This window comes from Macaca thibetana, chromosome 7 (assembly GCF_024542745.1).
Source record: "Macaca thibetana thibetana isolate TM-01 chromosome 7, ASM2454274v1, whole genome shotgun sequence".
Taxonomy (NCBI): Eukaryota; Metazoa; Chordata; class Mammalia; order Primates; family Cercopithecidae; genus Macaca; species Macaca thibetana.
In genome coordinates this window covers 159,702,173-159,720,738 of record NC_065584.1, presented here as the reverse complement: position 1 = coordinate 159,720,738, position 18,566 = coordinate 159,702,173, and the positions used below count along the sequence as shown (strand labels likewise).

The following is an 18,566-nucleotide window of genomic DNA, read 5'->3' as shown; positions in this document are numbered from 1 at the left end:
CAGCTAGCTCCACTGGTACATGAATGGATGGTCCCATAGGCTCAGAGATAGAAAGTCGCATTGGCACTAGAATGGACACCCTATTGGCACCAAAATAGTAGCTAATTGGCACTTAGATAGATGGCCTGATTGGCACAAAGAGATTTAAGGCCCCATTAGCATTGAGATGGATATTCTACTGGCACTAAGACAGATAGCCTTGGTACATTGATGAATAGTCACATGGGCACAAAGATTGAAAATGCCATTTGGCACTAGGTGGACACCCACTGGCACCGAGACAGCAAGTTCCACTGATACGTGGATGGGTGTTCCCTTTGGCACACAGTTGGATGACCTCATTGCACATGAACAGCGTCCATGGTGCATGGCTGGCTGGTTCCATTGGCACATGGATAGATGGTGTCCTTGGCACCAAGTCGGCTAGCCCCACAGGTACTAGGATGGGCAGCTCCACCAAGACAGGCAGCCCCACAGGCAAAATTTAACATGCAGCTGCCCGAGGAAGCTGATGACAGAAGAAAAAATAGGCCTGGTCTCTCTGTATTTCCCCTACCCAAGGGTAGAGTGAGGAGGAAAGGAACTAACTCTCAGCCCTCTCACCTCAACCTGATACCCCCAGAAAGCCCAAGCCCAGCCCTACCTAGCAATCTGAGCCAAAGGTGAACAAAGGAAAGTGAGTTTGGGGGAGGGTAAAAAAAAAAAGAAGTGAGAAAAGATATGGAGAAGAGGCAGGGGAGACAGGCAAAGAGACGGCTAGGCACTGCAGTTAGTACCAACCACTTACTTGAAGGCCTTGTAAATGGGCCGAAACCAGCAGACGTAGGAGCAGGGTGTGAAGAGGATGAGCCAGAGAAAGGCGAGGCCAAAGTTGGTGGCTCCCCCGCCTCCGATCAGCCACGCGAGACAGCCCACCAGGTTCACGGCCAGCGTGACGCTGTTCACTGCAGGCCCAGGAGCACATGCACACATAGAGACAGACACCCAGGCCCATAGAGAGACACATGAGCACATGGACATGGGCACGCACACACCAGTAACGCAACAGAGACCCACAATCAAGCCAGGCCAACAGCACAGACAAACACAGAGAGATGCAGATACATTCACAGATTCACACCCACACAAAAGACCCACAACCCGTACCAACAAATACATACAGAGACACATGAGACACACATACACACACAGAGGAGTAAAGACTGTAAGAAAGCAAGCTGGGAGCTCGAACCAACCGCCGCCCCCCACCCCAACAACCCCAGCACCCACTCCTGAGAAATCTGGAGAGCACAGGCTCCAGAACCCAGAGCTTCTGCCCAGCAAGCCCCTTTGAAGGGCTCCAAAGCCTCAGGGTGGTAAAATGCTTTTGTCCTTATAAGAATGGCTTCAGCCCCTCACCCTCCCAGACTCACAGCAATCACCAAGTCCAGGACATGGGAAACCGACCTTACACTTTCTCTTTTGAAAGAGGGGCATGGAAAAGGAAAAGTAAAAGGCCTTGTGGAAACATCTCTTCTAGCCATTGTGCCATCTACCTTGCACTTAAATAGGGCAGGCATTGGCGGCTGGAATCTCAGTCTTTTTTTTTTTTTTTGAGAGAGAGTCTTTCTCTGTCGCCCAGGCTGCAGTGCAGTGGCCGATCTTGGCTCACTGAAAGCTCCGCCTCCCGGGTTCACACCATTCTCCTGCCTCAGCCTCCCAAGCAGTTGGGACTACAGGCGCCCGCCACCATGCCCGGCTAATTTTTTTTGTATTTTTTTAGTAGAGACAGGTTTTCACCTTGTTAGCCAGGATGGTCTCGATCTCCTGACCTCGTGATCCACCCGCCAAGGCCTCCCAAAGTGCTGGGATTACAGATGTGAGCCACCACACCTGGCCTTGGAATCTCAGTCTTTATTAAATCTATTTCTTTTTTTTTTTTTTTTTTTTTTTTTTTTTTTTTGAGATGGAATCTTGCTCTGTAGCCCAGGCTGGAGTGCAGTGGCGTGATCTCAGCTCACTGCAACCTCCACTTCTCAGGTTCAAGCAATTCTCCTGCCTCAGCCTCCCAAGTAGCCGGGCTTACAGGCACCCGCCACCATGCCCAGCTAATTTTTATATTTTTAGTAGAGATGGGTCTTCGCCAAGTTGGCCAGGCTGGTCTCGAACTCCTGACCTCAGGTGATCCACCCGCCTTGGCTTCCCACAGTGCCAGATTATAGGTGTGAGTCACTGTGCCCAGCTATCTAATCTATTTCTTAGATAACTCTCATGCCAGCTCCTCGAAGAAGTCTTCCTTTGCTACTGCAACCTCATCATCTCCCATCCCTCTGACCTTCTGCTGACCTGGGCTGCTCTCAAGTTTCCCCAGATGTAAATCCCAGCCCATCAACCAGACTAAAAGTTCCCCAAGAACAGGACCCAGGCTCTCCCTCCTCTGTCCCCACCTCATCTATCTGAACTAGGAGGCATAGTGTCACTGAGTCATGGCCAGCAGGGACCTCAAAGATTTACAGATAAAAGTGATGCTGGTACTAACACACACCCAGGTCTGTGCAGCACATCATTATCTAACATCAGGGCACTCCCTTCCTTGAAAACAAAGCCAAGTCCACAAAGACCTGCTGAACAAACAAACGAAGGAGGGCTCAATCATGGCCTCAAACAGCCAGGCATCTGTGGTCCTGTCTTCTGAATAAAACTCATAAGCACCTCAAGGGTTATATACATTTCCTTGGGAGTAAACCACCTGGCGAGTGCTAGTGAGGACTTAAGGAGATATTTATAGCCCTTAAATCCAGCTTCTGGATGAGATGTTCCCAGGAGTGGAGTTCCCAGAGTCCAGGTCAGACAGTGACCCACAAGCCTGGCCTGACCACCATGTCACCCATCTCAGGGCCCCTCATAATGAGTGGGCATTTCTTCCTGTACATTCAGCTGTATTTCCTCTATCCCTGTTCATTGTCCCAAAATCTCCTGGAGGCTTGATGTTAAGAACTGATTTTATTTGCTCTTTATATAGAAAAGACACTAACCTATTACATTGGTTACATCTCTCCCTAGTCCAACCTGTCCCCAGCTCCTTTGCTCAAACACTTCTGCTGCAATTACTCTGCTTCCTCTCTGGAATGGATACCCATGGGCTCAGCTCCTCTCTCTCTAGCGATCAGTTTCTGTCTGTCTTCACTCTTCCCCCTATCCAGCTTAGATTCCATAATTCATTACTCATTTTCTTATTCCCTCTCCTGCCCTGTCTTCTGGTCACACTCATCCTAGATGAACATAATTCTCATCTGTACCTGAGCTGAATGTCGCTGAGAAAAAAGGGGACCCCATGAGGAAGACTGGCAGGAGTATAAATTCACATCAGCCAACCTCAAATGGACCTTGTGTGTGGCCCAGAAATCTTAGGGGCCAGGTTTCTTTGGAGAGTGTCCTCACTCTCTGTCTACAAACATGGCCATAGCCTCGTCCTGAGCCCACTCTCCCCACTACATCATATTTGATGGAAAAAACGGAAGCCATCAGAGTTAACTTCCTTATTTGCTTCCCAACATCTACAGACTTACCCACACCTGTTCCATCCCCCCTTCTCTCAGGTTACACGGTAGGAGATCCCTTCTTCACTCAAAGGCCAAGCCAGGCCTTGAAACGGAGTCTATCTGCCCCATCCTCTTCCTACCATGCCATGGGGGACCTGCTGCAAAGACAGCATATTTTACCACCTTCCTGGCATGTGCAAGCATCTGCCCAGGTAGGCAGCTAAGTGCAGGGCTCACTGAGGGCAATGTCACACATAGCAGAATCCAACTGTAGTCACACTGCGGGTATCTTTGGCTTCTGGGGTTCACACCCAGCACAGGATAGCCAGCCTGCCTTCCCCTCACATGCCTAAGAGGTACCTTCTAACCAACCTCAGCACAGCCAAGTCCCATCCTCCCAAGAAGACACCTTTCCCACCACCTGCTGCAGATCACCAGAAATGAGGCCTTTACACTCTCAACCTTAAAACCTTAGAACATTGATGCTAAGGTTTTCTAAATAAAGAATTCTAGATTATTTAATTTTTTTTTTAGAGACAGGTGCTTACTCTGTCACCCAAGGTGGAATGCAGTAGCATGATCATAGCTCACTGCAGCCTTGAACTCCTGGGCTCAAGTGATCCTCACACCTTAGTCCCCTGAGTAGCTAGAACTACAGGCAAGTGCCACTATCCCTAGCTAGTTTTCTTAAGAGATGGGGTCTTGCTATGTTGCCCACACTGGTCTCAAACTCCTAGGCTCATTGGATCCTCTGCCTTGGCCTCCTGAGTAGCTGGACTACAAGTGTGAGCCACCACACAGGCCTAATTTTTTTTTTTTTTTTTTTTTTAATTTTCTGTAGAGATAGGGGTCTTGCTGTGTTGCCCAGGCTGGTCTTAAACTCCTTACCTCAAGTGATCCTCCTGGCTTAGCCTCCCAAAGTGCCAGGATCACAGGTGTGAACCACTGTGCCTGACATTAGACTCTTACAGGTACAGACCACCCAACACAGAGCTGCATGGAATCACAGCAATCGCCAAGCCAATACTCTCTTCCTACAAATGAGGAACCTGCTGCTTGGGAAGCACAGTGTCCAGGCGAACATGACCCCACAGCTCCCAACTCCCAGTTGAATCCTCCTCTTTGAGCAATCTTCCAGAGAAAGCAAGACAAATAAGGTTTTGAGGGAAGGATTCCTCTCCAAATCCAGAATCCTGAGGTCCTGACAGTCCTCAGATGTTCCCTGGAAAGTTACTCCAGTGGAAGGGAAAGGGGAAGCAAGAAGACAGGGATTACACTGCAGAGAGGGACCCCTGTCCAGATGCTCTGTGAAAGGAGGGTGGAGGGGAAGGAAGGGAGGAGAGGCCTAGATGGGGAGGTTGATGGAAACTGAGGCCCAGTCGGGGAAGTGGCCCATGGAAGAAGCCTCCAGGAGCCTGGCAGGGGAAGACTTATGGTCCATGCATATGCCACAGTGGGACTGAAGGACAGTCGGGCCTGTGGGCACCCCATCCTGCTGCCCAGCATGCCCAGTCTTCCTTCCTCCTCCAGTCACCCTGGCCCACCCCCATCCCACGGCACTCACACATCCAGAGGTAGTAGAGGCGCTTGGTCATGCTGAGATGCTGGGGAGGAATGTCTGCCTCAAAGTCTTGGTAGAAACATGGCTTCAGTGGGATGAATTTGGGCAATGGTGGGAAGTTGTTCACTTTCTCTGTGGATGAGACACATTGCACAACATCACCTCCAGTCTTTCCCCTGACAATCCAAGACGCTCATCATTTCTCTGGCTGTGCTGCCCTATTGGCCCCTGTGGCCACCGGCCGCTCTGTTTCCCCCACTCAGCCGTCCCTACCTCCCCAGGTCAGCTGAGATGATCCCAAAGTAGCCAAATGCCCTAAGACAGTGTCACTCAGAATAAAAAACAATGTCACCTTGACAGACCACAGTTATTGTTTTTTAATTCTGAGTGACACTGTCTCGGGGCCTCAAGGTGCCACCCTCTCAGCGGGGGCAGCTCCAAGCAGAGGAAGTGGGATGTGTGAGAATCTACAGATGTGGGTTCCAGCCTCCATTCAGCATTTGTGCTCTGGGGCAAATCATCGCCCCTCTCTAGACCTCAGTTTATCTGCCTAGTGGGGGCTGGGCTACACGGTTCTTAAAGTTCCCTCCAACTTTGGCATTCTATACCTCTGAGCCTTCTGAACCAGATTAAAAAAGGCCTCAGAGTATTAGAAAGCAATAGAGACAGAGGGGAGGGGGGCCACTAATCAGGCAGATGGACAGTAAGACAAGGACATCAAGGTGCTCAATTCCTGGTCCCTAGGACCAAAGATCTGACAGAGGGCTAGACAATGTCATGTTGAGGTTCTCAGACAGGCCTCAGTGGAGAGAGTGGGGAAAGCTTAGGGACAATAAGATGGAAAGAACCTGGCCTCCAAAGACTAGGGGAGATAAGGGGACCAGGAAGAGGGCCATCCACGCTATGCTCACTGTCATATCCTACCCACACAGCCTGCCCCTCTCCTTACCTGCCATGATGGTACCAGTTGGCCCAGTGGCCTGCCCACACCTCTTGTCCTGAACTGGAAGGAAAGAAAAGCCAGAGAAGGATGAGATCGGACCACACTCAACCCAGTCCCTCTCTACTCCCCATCTGCGTAGCAAGCTCCCCAGGACAGGACCCAGCACATACTCCCACAGTACCGTGAACACAATGGAGGCAGCTCCCCTCCTCCCAGAGCCACCCTTCCACCAGCTGCATCTTCCCAGCTGCTCCTGCCCTCTGCCTCAAGGTACAAAATCTACCCTCCGAAAACCCCATCCAAGGATGGGAAAGGAACCTGGGAAGGGATCCCATATAGGGAAAGCCAAGTGACATTCTATTCCTTGACCTTGAAGTACAGACTGAGCCTCAGCCTTGGTCACAGGCTAGCCTCCCTTCACTCCTTTTGCCTTTGTTCATTTATTAAGACACTTATATGGTGCTGGAAGAGAGAATGAGCAAGACAGATGTGGTCCCTGCTCTCCCCATGAAACAATCACCTCTGCAGTAAATCATATAAAAGGCAAGCACAGCTGCCGTGAAAACATATATAGCATGTCACAGTGATCTAATCTGGTCTGGGGAGTCAGGGAAATTAAATTATTTTAATTAAAAAAACTTTTTTTGAGATGGGGTCTCTCTCTGTTGCCCAGGCTGGAGTGCAGTGGTACAAATTCAGCTCACTGCAGCCTCAGCCTCCCCAGGCTCAGGTGATCCTCCAAGCTCAGCCTCCTAAGTAGCTGGAACTACAGGCATGAACCATGCCCAGCTAATTTTTATATTTTTTTGTAGAGTCTGAGTTTCGCCATATTGCCCAGGCTAATTTGAATTCCTAGGCTCAAGCAATCCACCTGCCTCAGCCTCCCAAAGTGCTAGGATTATAGGCATGAACCACTGTACCCAGCCTCAGGGAAATTAAATACAAGTGGTAGTAAAGACCTGAAGAATGAAGAAGAGTTCCCCGGGCAAAACAGCCTTCCAGACAGATGGGAAAGCATCCTACAGGGACAGTTCCTCACTAGGAAGGAGCTTCACACTTGTGTTTTTTCTTAGACAGGGTCTCACTCTGTCACCCAGGCTGGGGTAAAGTGGCACTCCTGGGCTCAAGCCATCCTCCTGCCTCAGCCTCGAGTAGCTAGACTACAGGGACAGGCTACTATGCTAATTTTTAAATATTTTGTAGATAGGAGGTCTTGCTGTGTTGCACAGCTGGTTTCAAATTCCTGGCCTCAAGCAATCCTCCCGCTTTGGACTCCCAAAGTGCTGGGATTATAGGCATGAGCCACCTATCATAAGGGAAAGAAAGCCACTATGGCCAAAGCAGAAAGCAAATGAGGGAGCAGCAGATGAGGCTAGAGAGGCAAGGTGGGCAGGCTGTGCTCCCTGAGACCCTTCGGAGACAAGTTTGAAGGAGTCTTGAGGTGGTTTTAAGGAGTAGGGGAAAGGGAGCAATTGGAAGACTCCCTGCCCACTTAACTCCGAGTGGATGGTGGAGACCCATCATGACAAGCCTGTGTGAGATGAGGCGGAGGTTCCAGGGGAGGACAAGCAGCGTGTGCTATGGACATGCAGGATATGAGACGCTGGGGGACACCTGGACAGGGCGTCTTATAGGAATCTGGAATGTACAAACATGCTCTGCTCCTGGAAGTTCAGCAGCAGGCCTGGTTGACCCATGCTAAGTAATCATTGGCAAGTTAACGCCAAGGAAACCAAGCAGCAATCACCTTGTTAGAACAGTAACTTTGGTGGACATTTATATAGTCAACAGCAGAAAATGGTCCACAACCAAGTGCTAAGGCAATGCAACATTTAAAAGCTGGGCAGAAATTTGCTTAAAGTTTTGGAACAGGAAAAACTAATCTATGGTATTAGAAGTCAAGACAGTATTACCCTTGATGGGGCAGCGACTGAGGGCCCAGCATCTGTTCCTGGTAGGGGTGCTGGATACACAGAGGTAGATTTTGTGAACATTCTCCAAGCATACAGTTACAACTTGGGCAATCTCCTGTGTGTTAGACTTCCATGAGAAGTTTGCTTTAAAATAAAAACTTCAGGCTAGGCGCAGTGGCTCACACCTGTAATTCCATCATTTTGGGAGGCTGAGGCAGGAGGATCACTTGAGACCAGTAGTTCAAGACCAGTCTGGCCAACATAGTGAGATTCCATCTCTACAAAAAATAAAAAATTAGGCAGGCACGGTGGTGCGTGCCTATAGTCCCAGTTCCTCAGGAGGCTGAAGTGGGAGGACTGCTTGAGTCTGGGAGGTGGAGGCTGCAGTAAGCCGTGATTGTACCACTGCACTCCAGCCTGGGCAACAGAGCAAGACTGTCTCAAAGGAAAAACATACACACACACACACACACACACATATAAAAACACTTCTAGCATTCCAGTCAAATTCCTCTGGACCTGATTAAAAGATCGGGCAATTACAATCTTTTGGGCCCTTTTGTGATATGGGATCAAATACAGATATAAAAACCCAGTAACATCTACCACAAAAAGAAAAGAGAAGGGTATGATAGAGACAATCAGGAAATGATATCCATACACAGGTGCATTAATTGCAGCACTGTTTTGAATAACAAAGGATAACATCAATAGGGGACTGATTAAACCAATGGTACAGTCATACAATGGACTGTTCCGCAGCTATTTTTAAAAATGCTCTGCAGCTGTTAAAAATTTTAAAAAGAGAAAGAGGTTCTCCGGGTACTGATATGGAAAAATCTCCAAAAACATGATTAGTTAAAAAAAGCAAGATGTACAACAGTCTGTATGGTAAACCTTTCATGTTAAAGGAAGAGAATAAGAATATATTTTCCTTTTAACCTAATAATCCTGATCCTGTTAGTCATTTACCCAGATATAAGAAATGACAAACACACACGTTATTCAACATGACACTACTTGCATTAGCAAAATGCTGAAAGCAACCTAAATGTGACTATTTAAATATACAAGATGCATCATGCAATAGAGTATTACACATATGTAAAAAAGAGGCCAGCCACGGTGACTCACACCTGTAATCCCAGCACTTTCAGAGGCGAAGGCAGGAGGATCACTTGAGGTCAGGAGTTTGAGAATAGCCTGGCCAACATGGTGAAACCCCATCTCTACCAAAAAAATACAAAAATTAGCCGGGCATGATGGCATGAGCCTGTAATCCCAACTACTCATGAGGCTGAGGTGGGAGAATCTCGAACCCAGAAGGCAGAGGTTGCAGTGAGCCAAGATTGCGCTGCTGCACTCCAGCCTGGGTGACAGAGTGAAACCATGTCTCAAAAAAATAAAATAAATTAAAAAAATAATAAAGATGAGCTCAGTAAACTGCTGTGGAATGCTTTCCAGGATATATTAAGTTTAAAAAAAAAAAAAAAAAAAAGCAGAGGACGAAAAGTGTAAATCATATGCTACCCCTTATGTAAGAAAGGGCAAGTAAAAATGCACATATGAATTTGCTTATTTTTGAAAAGAAACACAGGAAGAATCAACCAGAAAGTAATGGATGAGTAGAGAGACTTCCATTCTTTACATACTTGTTAACAAGCTTTTTTAATATACTTGTACACATAAAATGACTTCCATATTTCAAAAACTTAAACCAAAAAGAAAAGCAAACCCTAAAACTGAAACAAAAACAAATCAAGCTAACTATACTTTAAATTGCTAACAATCTTACAGACAAAAAAAAAAGGCCCAAGTAACTTTTGATCACAGTAATTCTGTGTACTCTTAGAAAGATAAACCTCAAGGGCAAAAATAAGTGCAAACAGGCTGGGTGCAGTGGCTCATGACTGGAATCCCAGCACCTTGAGATGCCAAGGCAGATGGATCACTTGAGCTCAGAAGTTCAAGACCAGCCTGGGTAACACAGCAAGATACAGTCTCTAGAAAAAATACAAACATGGCCAGGCACGGTAGCTCACGCCTGTAATCCCAGCACTTTGGGAGGCCTAGGCGTGCGGATCACGAGGTCAAGAGATCAAGACCATCCTGGCCAACATGGTGAAACCCCATCTCTACTAAAAATACAAAAGTTACATGGGTGTGGTGGCATGTGCCTGTAGTCCCAGCTACTCGGGAGACTGAAGCAGGAGAATCGTTTGACCCTGGGAGGCAGAGGTTGCAGTGAGCCGAGATCATGCCACTGCCCTCCAGCCTGGCGACAGAGTGAGACTCCATCTCAAAAAAAAAAAAAAATACAAACATTAGCGGGACATGGTGATGTGCGCCTATAGTCCCAGCTTCTCCTGAGGTTGAGGTGAGAGGATCACTCCAACTCTGGAAGTCAAGGCTGCAGTGAGGTGTGATTGTACCACTGCACTCCAGCCTGGGTGACAGAGCAAGACCCTGTCTCAAAAAAAGAAAAAGAAACTGCAAAAAAGTCATGAATTTTAGCAGGTTTACTCTTACTGCTGGTACTGCTGCAATGACTCTAAAGCTTTGCCATGTATACTACAGAAGAAGGCAAATGAGTCAGTGTGCTGATGATTTGGGGAAGGTGGGTTCTCACTGAAGGAGACAGAATACAGACCATGGAAAGGTAAGAAAGAGCCTTGTGGTGTTGGATTCAAAGCGGAGGTATCAGTATGAACACAGAATTTTTTAAATATATATGGCTGGTTCCAAGCCAGGAAAAGGAAATACAAGGTTAGCCTGGAACATCTTGTGGTATCAGAAAGAAGAAAGTACTCAATAACTAATGGAGGCAAGTCAAAAGGACACAAGAGCCAATCTGAAAAGGCTACAACCAACCAAATTTGGGACAATTAGAGTATCAAAAGTAATAACCATGTGAATTTTTTTTTCTTTTCTTTCTTTCTTTTTTTTTTTTTTTTTTTTGAGACAGAGTCACGCGATGTTGCCCAGGCTGGAGTGCAGCAGCGTGATCTCAGCTCAGGCAACCTCCGCCTCCTGGGTTCAACTGATTCTCCTGCTTCAGCCTCCCGAGTAGCTGGGATTACAGGCACCCCGCCACCACACCCAGCTAACTGTTTTTTTATTTAATTATTTATTTATTTTTTGAGACAGAGTCTCGCTGCGTCGCTCAGGCTGGAGTGCAGTGGCACGATCTCGGCTCACTGCAAGCCCCGCCTCCCAGGTTCACGCCATTCTCCTGCCTCAGCCGCCCGAGTAGCTGGGACTACAGGCAGCACCATGCACAGCTAATTTTTTTGTATTTTTTTAGTAGAGACAGGGTTTCACCGTGTTAGCCAGGATAGTCTCGATCTCATGACCTCGTGATCTGCCTGCCTTGGTCTCCCAAAGTGCTGAGATTACAGGCCTGAGCCACCGCACCTGGCCAGTTGTTGTATTTTTAGTAGAGACAGGGTTTCACCATGTTGGCCAGGCTGGTCTTGAACTCCTGGCCTCAAGCCATCCACCCACCTCGGCCTCCCAAACTGCTGGGATTACAGGCATGAGCCACATTGCCTGGCCCACATGGATTATTGTTTTTAAAAAATCCATGAATCCAAAGTGACTTTTTTTTTTTTTTTTTTTTTTTTTTTTTTTTTTGAGACGGAGTCTCACTCTGTCGCCTGGGCTGGAGTGCAGTGGCCAGATCTCAGCTCACTGCAAGCTCCGCCTCCTGGGTTTACGCCATTCTCCTGCCTCAGCCTCCTGAGTAGCTGGGACTACAGGCGCCTGCCACCTCGCCTGGCTACTTTTTTTGTATTTTTTAGTAGAGACGGGGTTTCACCGTGTTAGCCAGGATGGTCTCAATCTCCTGACCTCGTGATCCGCCCGTCTCGGCCTCCCAAAGTGCTGGGATTACAGGCTTGAGCCACCGCGCCCAGTCTATTTTATTTTTTAAAAGAGAGGGAGGGCCTGGTGCAGTGGCTCACATCTGTAATCCCAGCACTTTGGGAGGCTGAGGCAGGAGGATCACAAGGTCAGGAGTTCAAGACCAGCCTGGCCAACACAGTGAAATCCTGTCTCTACTAAAAATACGAAAACTCAGCTGGGCGTGGTGGCGGGTGCCTGTAATCCCAGCTACTCCGGAGGCTGGGGCAGGAGAATAGCTTGAACCCAGGAGAGGGAGGTTGCAGTGGGCGGAGAGTGTGCCACTCCATTCCAGCCTGGGTGACACAGCTAGACTACATCTCAAAAAAACAAAGCAAAAAACAAAAAAAAAAAAGAGAGGGAGGCCGAGGCGGATCACTTGAGGTCAGGAGTTAGAGACCAGCCTGGCCAACATAGTGAAACCTTGTCTCTACCAAAAAATACAAAAAATAGCCAGGCATGGTAGCACGTACTTGTAGTCCCAACTACTCGGGAGGCTGAGGCAGGATAATCGCTTGAACCTGGGAGGCAGAGGTTGCAGTAAGACGAGATCGCACCACTGCACTCCAGCCTGGGCGACAGAGTGAGACTCCGTCTCAAAAAAAGAAAAAAAGAAAGAACATCATGTGCCTCCTGCTATGCTGTGCACAGAAGGACTCAAGGTCATGGATGAATACTGTTGCCAAAAAAAATGTTTAATCTGAAAATAACTATGAAAAAACAATCTGACAAATTCAGATTGTGGGAAATTCTACAAGACAAATGTTATTGTTATGAAAGACAGAAATTGGCAGGGGGAACTTTCTAAATTAATGGAGACAAAAGAGACATGCAACCAAATGCAATGGGGAAGGCTGTCGGATTTTTTTTTTTTTTTTTTGAGATGGAGTTTTGCTCTTGTTGCCCAGGCTGGAGTGCAATGGCACAATCGTGGCTTGCTGCAACCTCCACCTCCAGGGTTCAAGCAATTCTCCTGCCTCAGCTTCTGGAGTAGCTGGGATTACAAGCATGCGCCACCACGCCCAGCAAATTTTGTATTTTTAGTAGAGATGGAATTTTTCCATGTTGGTCAGGCTGGTCTCGAACTCCCGACCTCAGGAGATCCGCCTGCCTTGGCCTCCCAAAGTGCTGAGATTACAGGCGTGAGCCACCACACCAACCCAGATCTTAGATTTTTTTTTTTTTTTTTTTGAGATGGAGTCTCACTCTGTCACCCAGGCTAGAATGCAGTGGCGCAATCTCAGCTCACTGCACTGCAAGCTCTGCCTCCCGGGTTCAAGCATTTCTCCTGCCTCAGCCTCCCAAGTAGCTGGGAGTATAGGCGCATGCCACCACGCCCAGCTAATTTTTGTATTTTTAGTAGAGATGGGGTTTCACCATGTTGGCCAGGATGGTCTCCATCTCTTGACTTCATGATCTGCCCGCCTTGGCCTCCCAAAGTGCTGGGATTACAGGCCACTGCACCCGGCCAGGTCCTGGATTTTAAAATCACAGCTACAAAGGACATTTTTAGGACAACTAGAGAAACGTGAATATAGGCTGCATAGAAGATACTACTATTCACTATTAAATTTCTTGGGTATTGTGTGTGTGCATGTTTTTGTTTCTTTCTTTCTTTTTCTTTATTTTTGATACAGGGTCTCACTCTCTCACCCAGGCTGGAGGAGTGCAGCAGTACAATCACAGCTCACTGCAGCCTCGATATCCCAGGCTCAAGAGATCCTCAAGTCTCACCCTCCTGAGTAGCTGGGACTATAGGCGCATGCCATCATGCCTGGCTAATTTTAATTTTTGTATTTTTTGCAGAGAGAAGGTTTCGCCATGCTGCCTAGGCTGATCTTGAAGTTCTGGGCTCAAGAGATCCACCTGCCTTGGCCTCCCAAAGTGCTGGGATTACAGGCGTGAGCCTCCATGCCAGCCTATAGAACATCTTTGTTCTTAGAAGATACATGCTGGTCTTTAGAAGCAGTGTCTGGTCTGTAACTTCCTTTCAAATGGTTCTGCAAAAAAATTTATACACATATATAAAGCAGAAACAGGCATGGTGGCGTGTGCCTATAGTCTCAGCTACATGAGGAGCTAAGGCAAGGTGTTCAAGCCTTCAGTGAGCAATAAAGCAAGACCCTGTCTCTAAAAAGTAAAAATAGACCGGACATGGTGGCTAACGCCTGTAATCCCAGCACTTTGGGAGGCCGAGGCGGGCGGATCACCTGAGGTTGGGAGTTCAAGACCAGCCTGACCAACATGGAGAAACCCTGTCTCTACTAAAAATACAAAATTAGCCAGGCGTGGTGGTGCATGCCTGTAATCCCAGCTACTCAGGAGGCTAAGGCAGGAAAATCGCTTGAACCCGGGAGGTGGAGTTTGCAGTGAGCGGAGATCATGCCATTGTACTTCAGTCTGGGCAACAAGAGCGAAATTCCATCTCAAAAAAAAAAAGTAAAAATAAAAGATAAAGCAAATGTTGCAAAATATTAACAATTGATGGGAGAAGGGTATACAGTTGGTCACTGCATTATTTTATTTATTTATTTTTTTAGATAGGGTCTCACTTTGTCACCCAGGCTGGAGTGCAGTGGCATAATCACAGCTCACTGCAGTCTCAAACTCCTGGGCTCAAGCAATCCTCCCACCTCAGCTTCCCAAGTAGCTGGGGCTACAGGTGTGCACCACCATGCCCAGCTAATTTTTTTATTTTTTGTAGAGACAAGGTCTCATTACATTGCCCAAGCTGGTCTCAAACTCCTGGGTTCAAGCGATCTGCCCGCCCTGGCTTCCCAATGTGCTGGGATTACAGGCATGAGGTCACTGTGCCCAGCCCATTGCCCTATTCTTTAAACTTTTTTGTAGCTTTGAATTTTTCAAAATAAAAAGTGGGGAAAAATATACATATCTGTATTTGACAATGACAATATATGCACAAAGAATCTCTGGAAGGATATCAAAAAAAAAAACATGGGCCGGGCGCGGTGGCTCAAGCCTGTAATCCCAGCACTTTGGGAGGCCGAGACGGGCGGATCACGAGGTCAGGAGATCGAGACCATCCTGGCTAATATGGTGAAACCCCGTCTCTACTAAAAATACAAAAAACTAGCCGGGCGAGGTGGTGGGCGCCTGTAGTCCCAGCTACTCGGGAGGCTGAGGCAGGAGAATGGCGTAAACCCGGGAGGCGGAGCTTGCAGTGAGCTGAGATCCGGCCACTGCACTCCAGCCTGGGCGACAAAGCGAGACTCTGTCTCAAAAAAAAAAAAAAAAAAAAAAAAAAAAAAAAAAAAAAACATGGTAATTGTGGCTCTCTGGAGAACAAAGGAACGGAATGGATATAGAGTAGATGGGAAACAATGTTTACTATATATCCTTATGCTATTTCCATATAATTGATGACATCATCAATTTTAAGATAGACCATTATTTTATTGACTAAAAGTAAAAACAAAAATTGCCAATTTGCAGGCTGAGCACCATGGCTCACATTTGTAATCCCAGCACTTTGAGAGGCTGAGGTGGGCAGATCACTTGAGGTCAGGAGTTCGAGACCAGCCTGGCCAACACAGTGAAACTCTGTCTCTACTAAAAATTTAAAAATTAGCCGGGTGCAACGGCATGCACCTGTAATCCCAGCTACACGGGAGGCTGAGGCAGGAGAATCACTTGAGCCCAGGAGGCAGAGGTTGCAGTGAGCTGAGATTGTGCCACTGCACTCCAGCCTGAGTAACAGAGCCAGACTCCATGTCAAAAAAAAAAAAAAAAAAAAAAAAAAAAAAAAAAAAAAGCCAATTTGTAACTGTAAGATGACAGAAATTTTAAAACACAGACATGAAAATGTTTTCAGAAATATCAAAATGTTCATCTTAGAACTGACAAAATTTGGAACATCTTTGTGAACTGTAAATCATATAAATGCATTACCTGTTCAAAAAAATAAAAAGTCAAGAAAGTCAAGCAGAAAAAAAAAGAAAAAAGCACAATAGGATAGTTGGGAAAGAATGAGAAGGAGCAGCTGATGAGGCAGGAGGAGACCCCAGAGAGTGTGGAGTCTCCACAGCCAGGAGCAGAGACTGGACAAATGTGACAATGCCACTGAGGGCTCCCATGTGAAAGGATGGCACTACTGGGACTAACGCGTTCATGACACTAACAGCATCGAGTCAGCTGTGAATCCAGCAAGAATGGTTTTGGTGGTGACAGTAGTGAGAGAGAAGCCTGGCTGAGAATATAGAGCAAGAATAAAGATAGGGTACTACCTGGGTAGGATATGGGGGTAGGGAGAGGGCCCAGGGAGGGCTGCAGCTGGGGGTCATTTAAGATGGAAATAAGGCAGAGATGTGTAGGATATATAGAAAGGTTGCAATTACAGTAGAGATAGAGGCTACCTGATAGACAAAGCCTGTGAACAGGGAGACACAGGGGCACCAGTGCAAGGAGGTGGACAAGCCTTGATCCTAACAGGTGGGAAGCCAAACAGGATCCAAGCAGATGCAGGCAGGTTTGAGGTCTTAGATGGGCAGCGAGAGCGTCCCGGATGGCTGCTTCAATTTTCTGTTTTATTATTTTTATTTTCACAGGCGTTGAATTTTGTTTTATTTTTTATTTGAGACAGGGTCTCGCTCTATTGCCCAGGCTGGAGTGCAGTGGTACAATCACAGCTCACTGCAGCCTCAACATCCTTCCACCTCAGCCTCCCAAGTAGCTGGGACTACAGGTGCGTGCCATCACGCCCATCTAATTCTTTTGTTTTGTTTCTTGGTAGAATGGGGTTTCGCCATATTGCCCAGGTTAGTCTTTTTTTTTTTTTTTTTTTTTTGAGACAGAGTCTTGCCCTGTCGCCCAGGCTGGGGTGCAATTGCCACGATCTCGGCTCACTGCAATCTCCACCTCCCGGGTTCAAGTGATTTTCCTGCCTCAGCCTCCTGAGTAGCTGGGATTACAGGCGCGTGTGCACCTGGCTAATTTTTTATATCTTTAGTAGTGACAGGGTTTCACCACGTTGGCCAGGATGATCTCAGCTAGTCTCAATGTCTTGACCTCTCGTGATCCACCCGCCTCGGCCTCCCAAAGTGCTGGGATTACAGGCATGAGCCAGAGTGCCCAGTCTGGAGCTGAACCTTTAACAAGGAATAGGGAGTTGGCCAGGGAAAGAGAATCAGGAAAGCAGGTGTGAAGGTCAGAAGAGCAATAGCATGGCATACTTAAGGAAGAGAAAGAGGCAGAGGGAGGATGAATCTCAAAGTGGAGGGAGCAAAGGAAAGGCAAAAATGGAGTTGAAAGGTAAATGGGGCTAGGTCATCCTGGCCTTAAAGGCCATGGGAAGGATTTGGAGTTTGTCCTCAGAGTCATGGGAGCCACTGAAGGATTTTATTCTTCTTCTCCTTAAAAAAAAAAAATGCTGGGCGTGGTGGCTCTCGCCTGTAATCCCAGCACTCTGACAGGCTGAGGCGGGCGGATCACGAGGTCAGGAGACCGAGACCATCCTGGCAAACACGGTGAAACCCTATCTCTACTAAAAAAAAAAAATTAGCTGGGCGTGATGGGGGCGCCTGTAGTCCCAGCTACTTGGGAGGCTGAGGCAAGAGAATGGTGTGAACCCGGGAGGCGGAGCTTTCAGTGAGCAGAGATCGCGCCACTGCACTCCAGCCTGGGCGACAGAATAAGACTCCCTCTCAAAAAAAAAAAAAAAAAATGGCCTTAAAGTTTTTTTAAATATGCCTAGCACAGTGGTGTGTGCCTGTAGTCCCAGTTACTCAGGAGGCTGAGGCGGGAGGATTGTGTGAGCCCAGGAGTTGGACGCTACAGTGAGCTATGATTGCACCTGTGAATGGTCACCGCACTACAGCCTGGGCAACATAGTGAGACCTCATCTCTAAACTAATTAGTTAATTAATATGTTGCTTTTTAGTTATGTGTAAAAATATATGCAATTAAAACAAAAATCTAAGCGCATAAAGTAGAAAAGTCTTCCCAAAATCCCCCTTCTCAGATGCCACCCCTTTAACAGTCTGATCTTTAGGTTTGGGGGATTTTGTTGGCTTTCAATTTTAATGTATATAGAAGCATATATGACAAAAATGAGATCATTTCACACATCCTGTTTTATAACCTGTTTTTTCCCACTCAACAGTATCTTGTGAAAGTTTTTCATGTCAATGAATACAGATCCATCTCAATCTTTTTAATGACTGGTCAACTGGGTCAACAACGTCCATGGCTGTGAAGCAGTCAGGTGACAAGTTGATACGGCAATCAGGAAGTGCTTTGTTTTATTTTATTTATTTATTTTTGAGACGGCATCTCTCTCTGTCACCAGGCTGGAGTGTCGTGGAGCAATCTCGGCTCACTGCAACTTCCGTCTCCTGGGTTCAAGTGATTCCCCTGCCTCGGCCTCCCGAGTAGCTGGGACTACAGGCGTGCACCACCATGGCTGGCTAATTTTTTTGTTTGTTTGTTTGTTTTTGTTTTTGTTTTGAGATGGAGTCTCGCTCTGTCGCCCAGGCTGGAGTGCAGTGGTGCGATCTTGGCTCACTGCAAGCTCTGCCTCCCGGGTTCACACCATTTTCCTGCCTCAGCCTCCTGAGTAGCTGGGACTACAGGCGCCCGCCACCACGCCTGGCTAATTTTTTGTATTTAGTTGAGACGGGGTTTCACCATGTTAGCCAGGATGGTCTCGATCTCCTGACCTTGTGATCCCCCTGCCTTGGCCTCCCAAAGTGCTGGAATTACAAGTGAGAGCC

At 47.3% G+C, this 18,566-nt stretch overlaps 6 protein-coding genes across 6 annotated transcripts in view; 4 read left to right on the top strand and 2 right to left on the bottom strand.

Annotated features, from left to right (window-relative positions):
* Positions 1 to 18,566, bottom strand: part of CSK (C-terminal Src kinase) — a 278,351-nt gene that overhangs the window by 33,753 nt on the left and 226,032 nt on the right. The gene's annotated exons all lie outside the window — the stretch shown is intronic.
* Positions 1 to 18,566, bottom strand: part of SCAMP5 (secretory carrier membrane protein 5) — a 201,334-nt gene that overhangs the window by 4,041 nt on the left and 178,727 nt on the right. Inside the window, exons 3-5 of the mRNA XM_050799904.1 lie at positions 6,032 to 6,085; positions 5,086 to 5,214; positions 788 to 944 (exon numbers count right to left, since the gene is read on the bottom strand). Coding sequence (XP_050655861.1) covers positions 788 to 944; positions 5,086 to 5,214; positions 6,032 to 6,038 — 293 coding nt within the window. The 5' untranslated portion in view covers positions 6,039 to 6,085. The remainder of the gene's footprint in view (positions 1 to 787; positions 945 to 5,085; positions 5,215 to 6,031; positions 6,086 to 18,566) is intronic.
* ULK3 (unc-51 like kinase 3) overlaps positions 1 to 18,566 on the top strand; it is a 297,486-nt gene that overhangs the window by 108,077 nt on the left and 170,843 nt on the right. The gene's annotated exons all lie outside the window — the stretch shown is intronic.
* SCAMP2 (secretory carrier membrane protein 2) overlaps positions 1 to 18,566 on the top strand; it is a 427,899-nt gene that overhangs the window by 246,366 nt on the left and 162,967 nt on the right. The window lies entirely within an intron of this gene.
* Positions 1 to 18,566, top strand: part of FAM219B (family with sequence similarity 219 member B) — a 128,456-nt gene that overhangs the window by 7,415 nt on the left and 102,475 nt on the right. The window lies entirely within an intron of this gene.
* Positions 1 to 18,566, top strand: part of LOC126960028 (cytochrome c oxidase subunit 5A, mitochondrial) — a 254,695-nt gene that overhangs the window by 154,794 nt on the left and 81,335 nt on the right. The window lies entirely within an intron of this gene.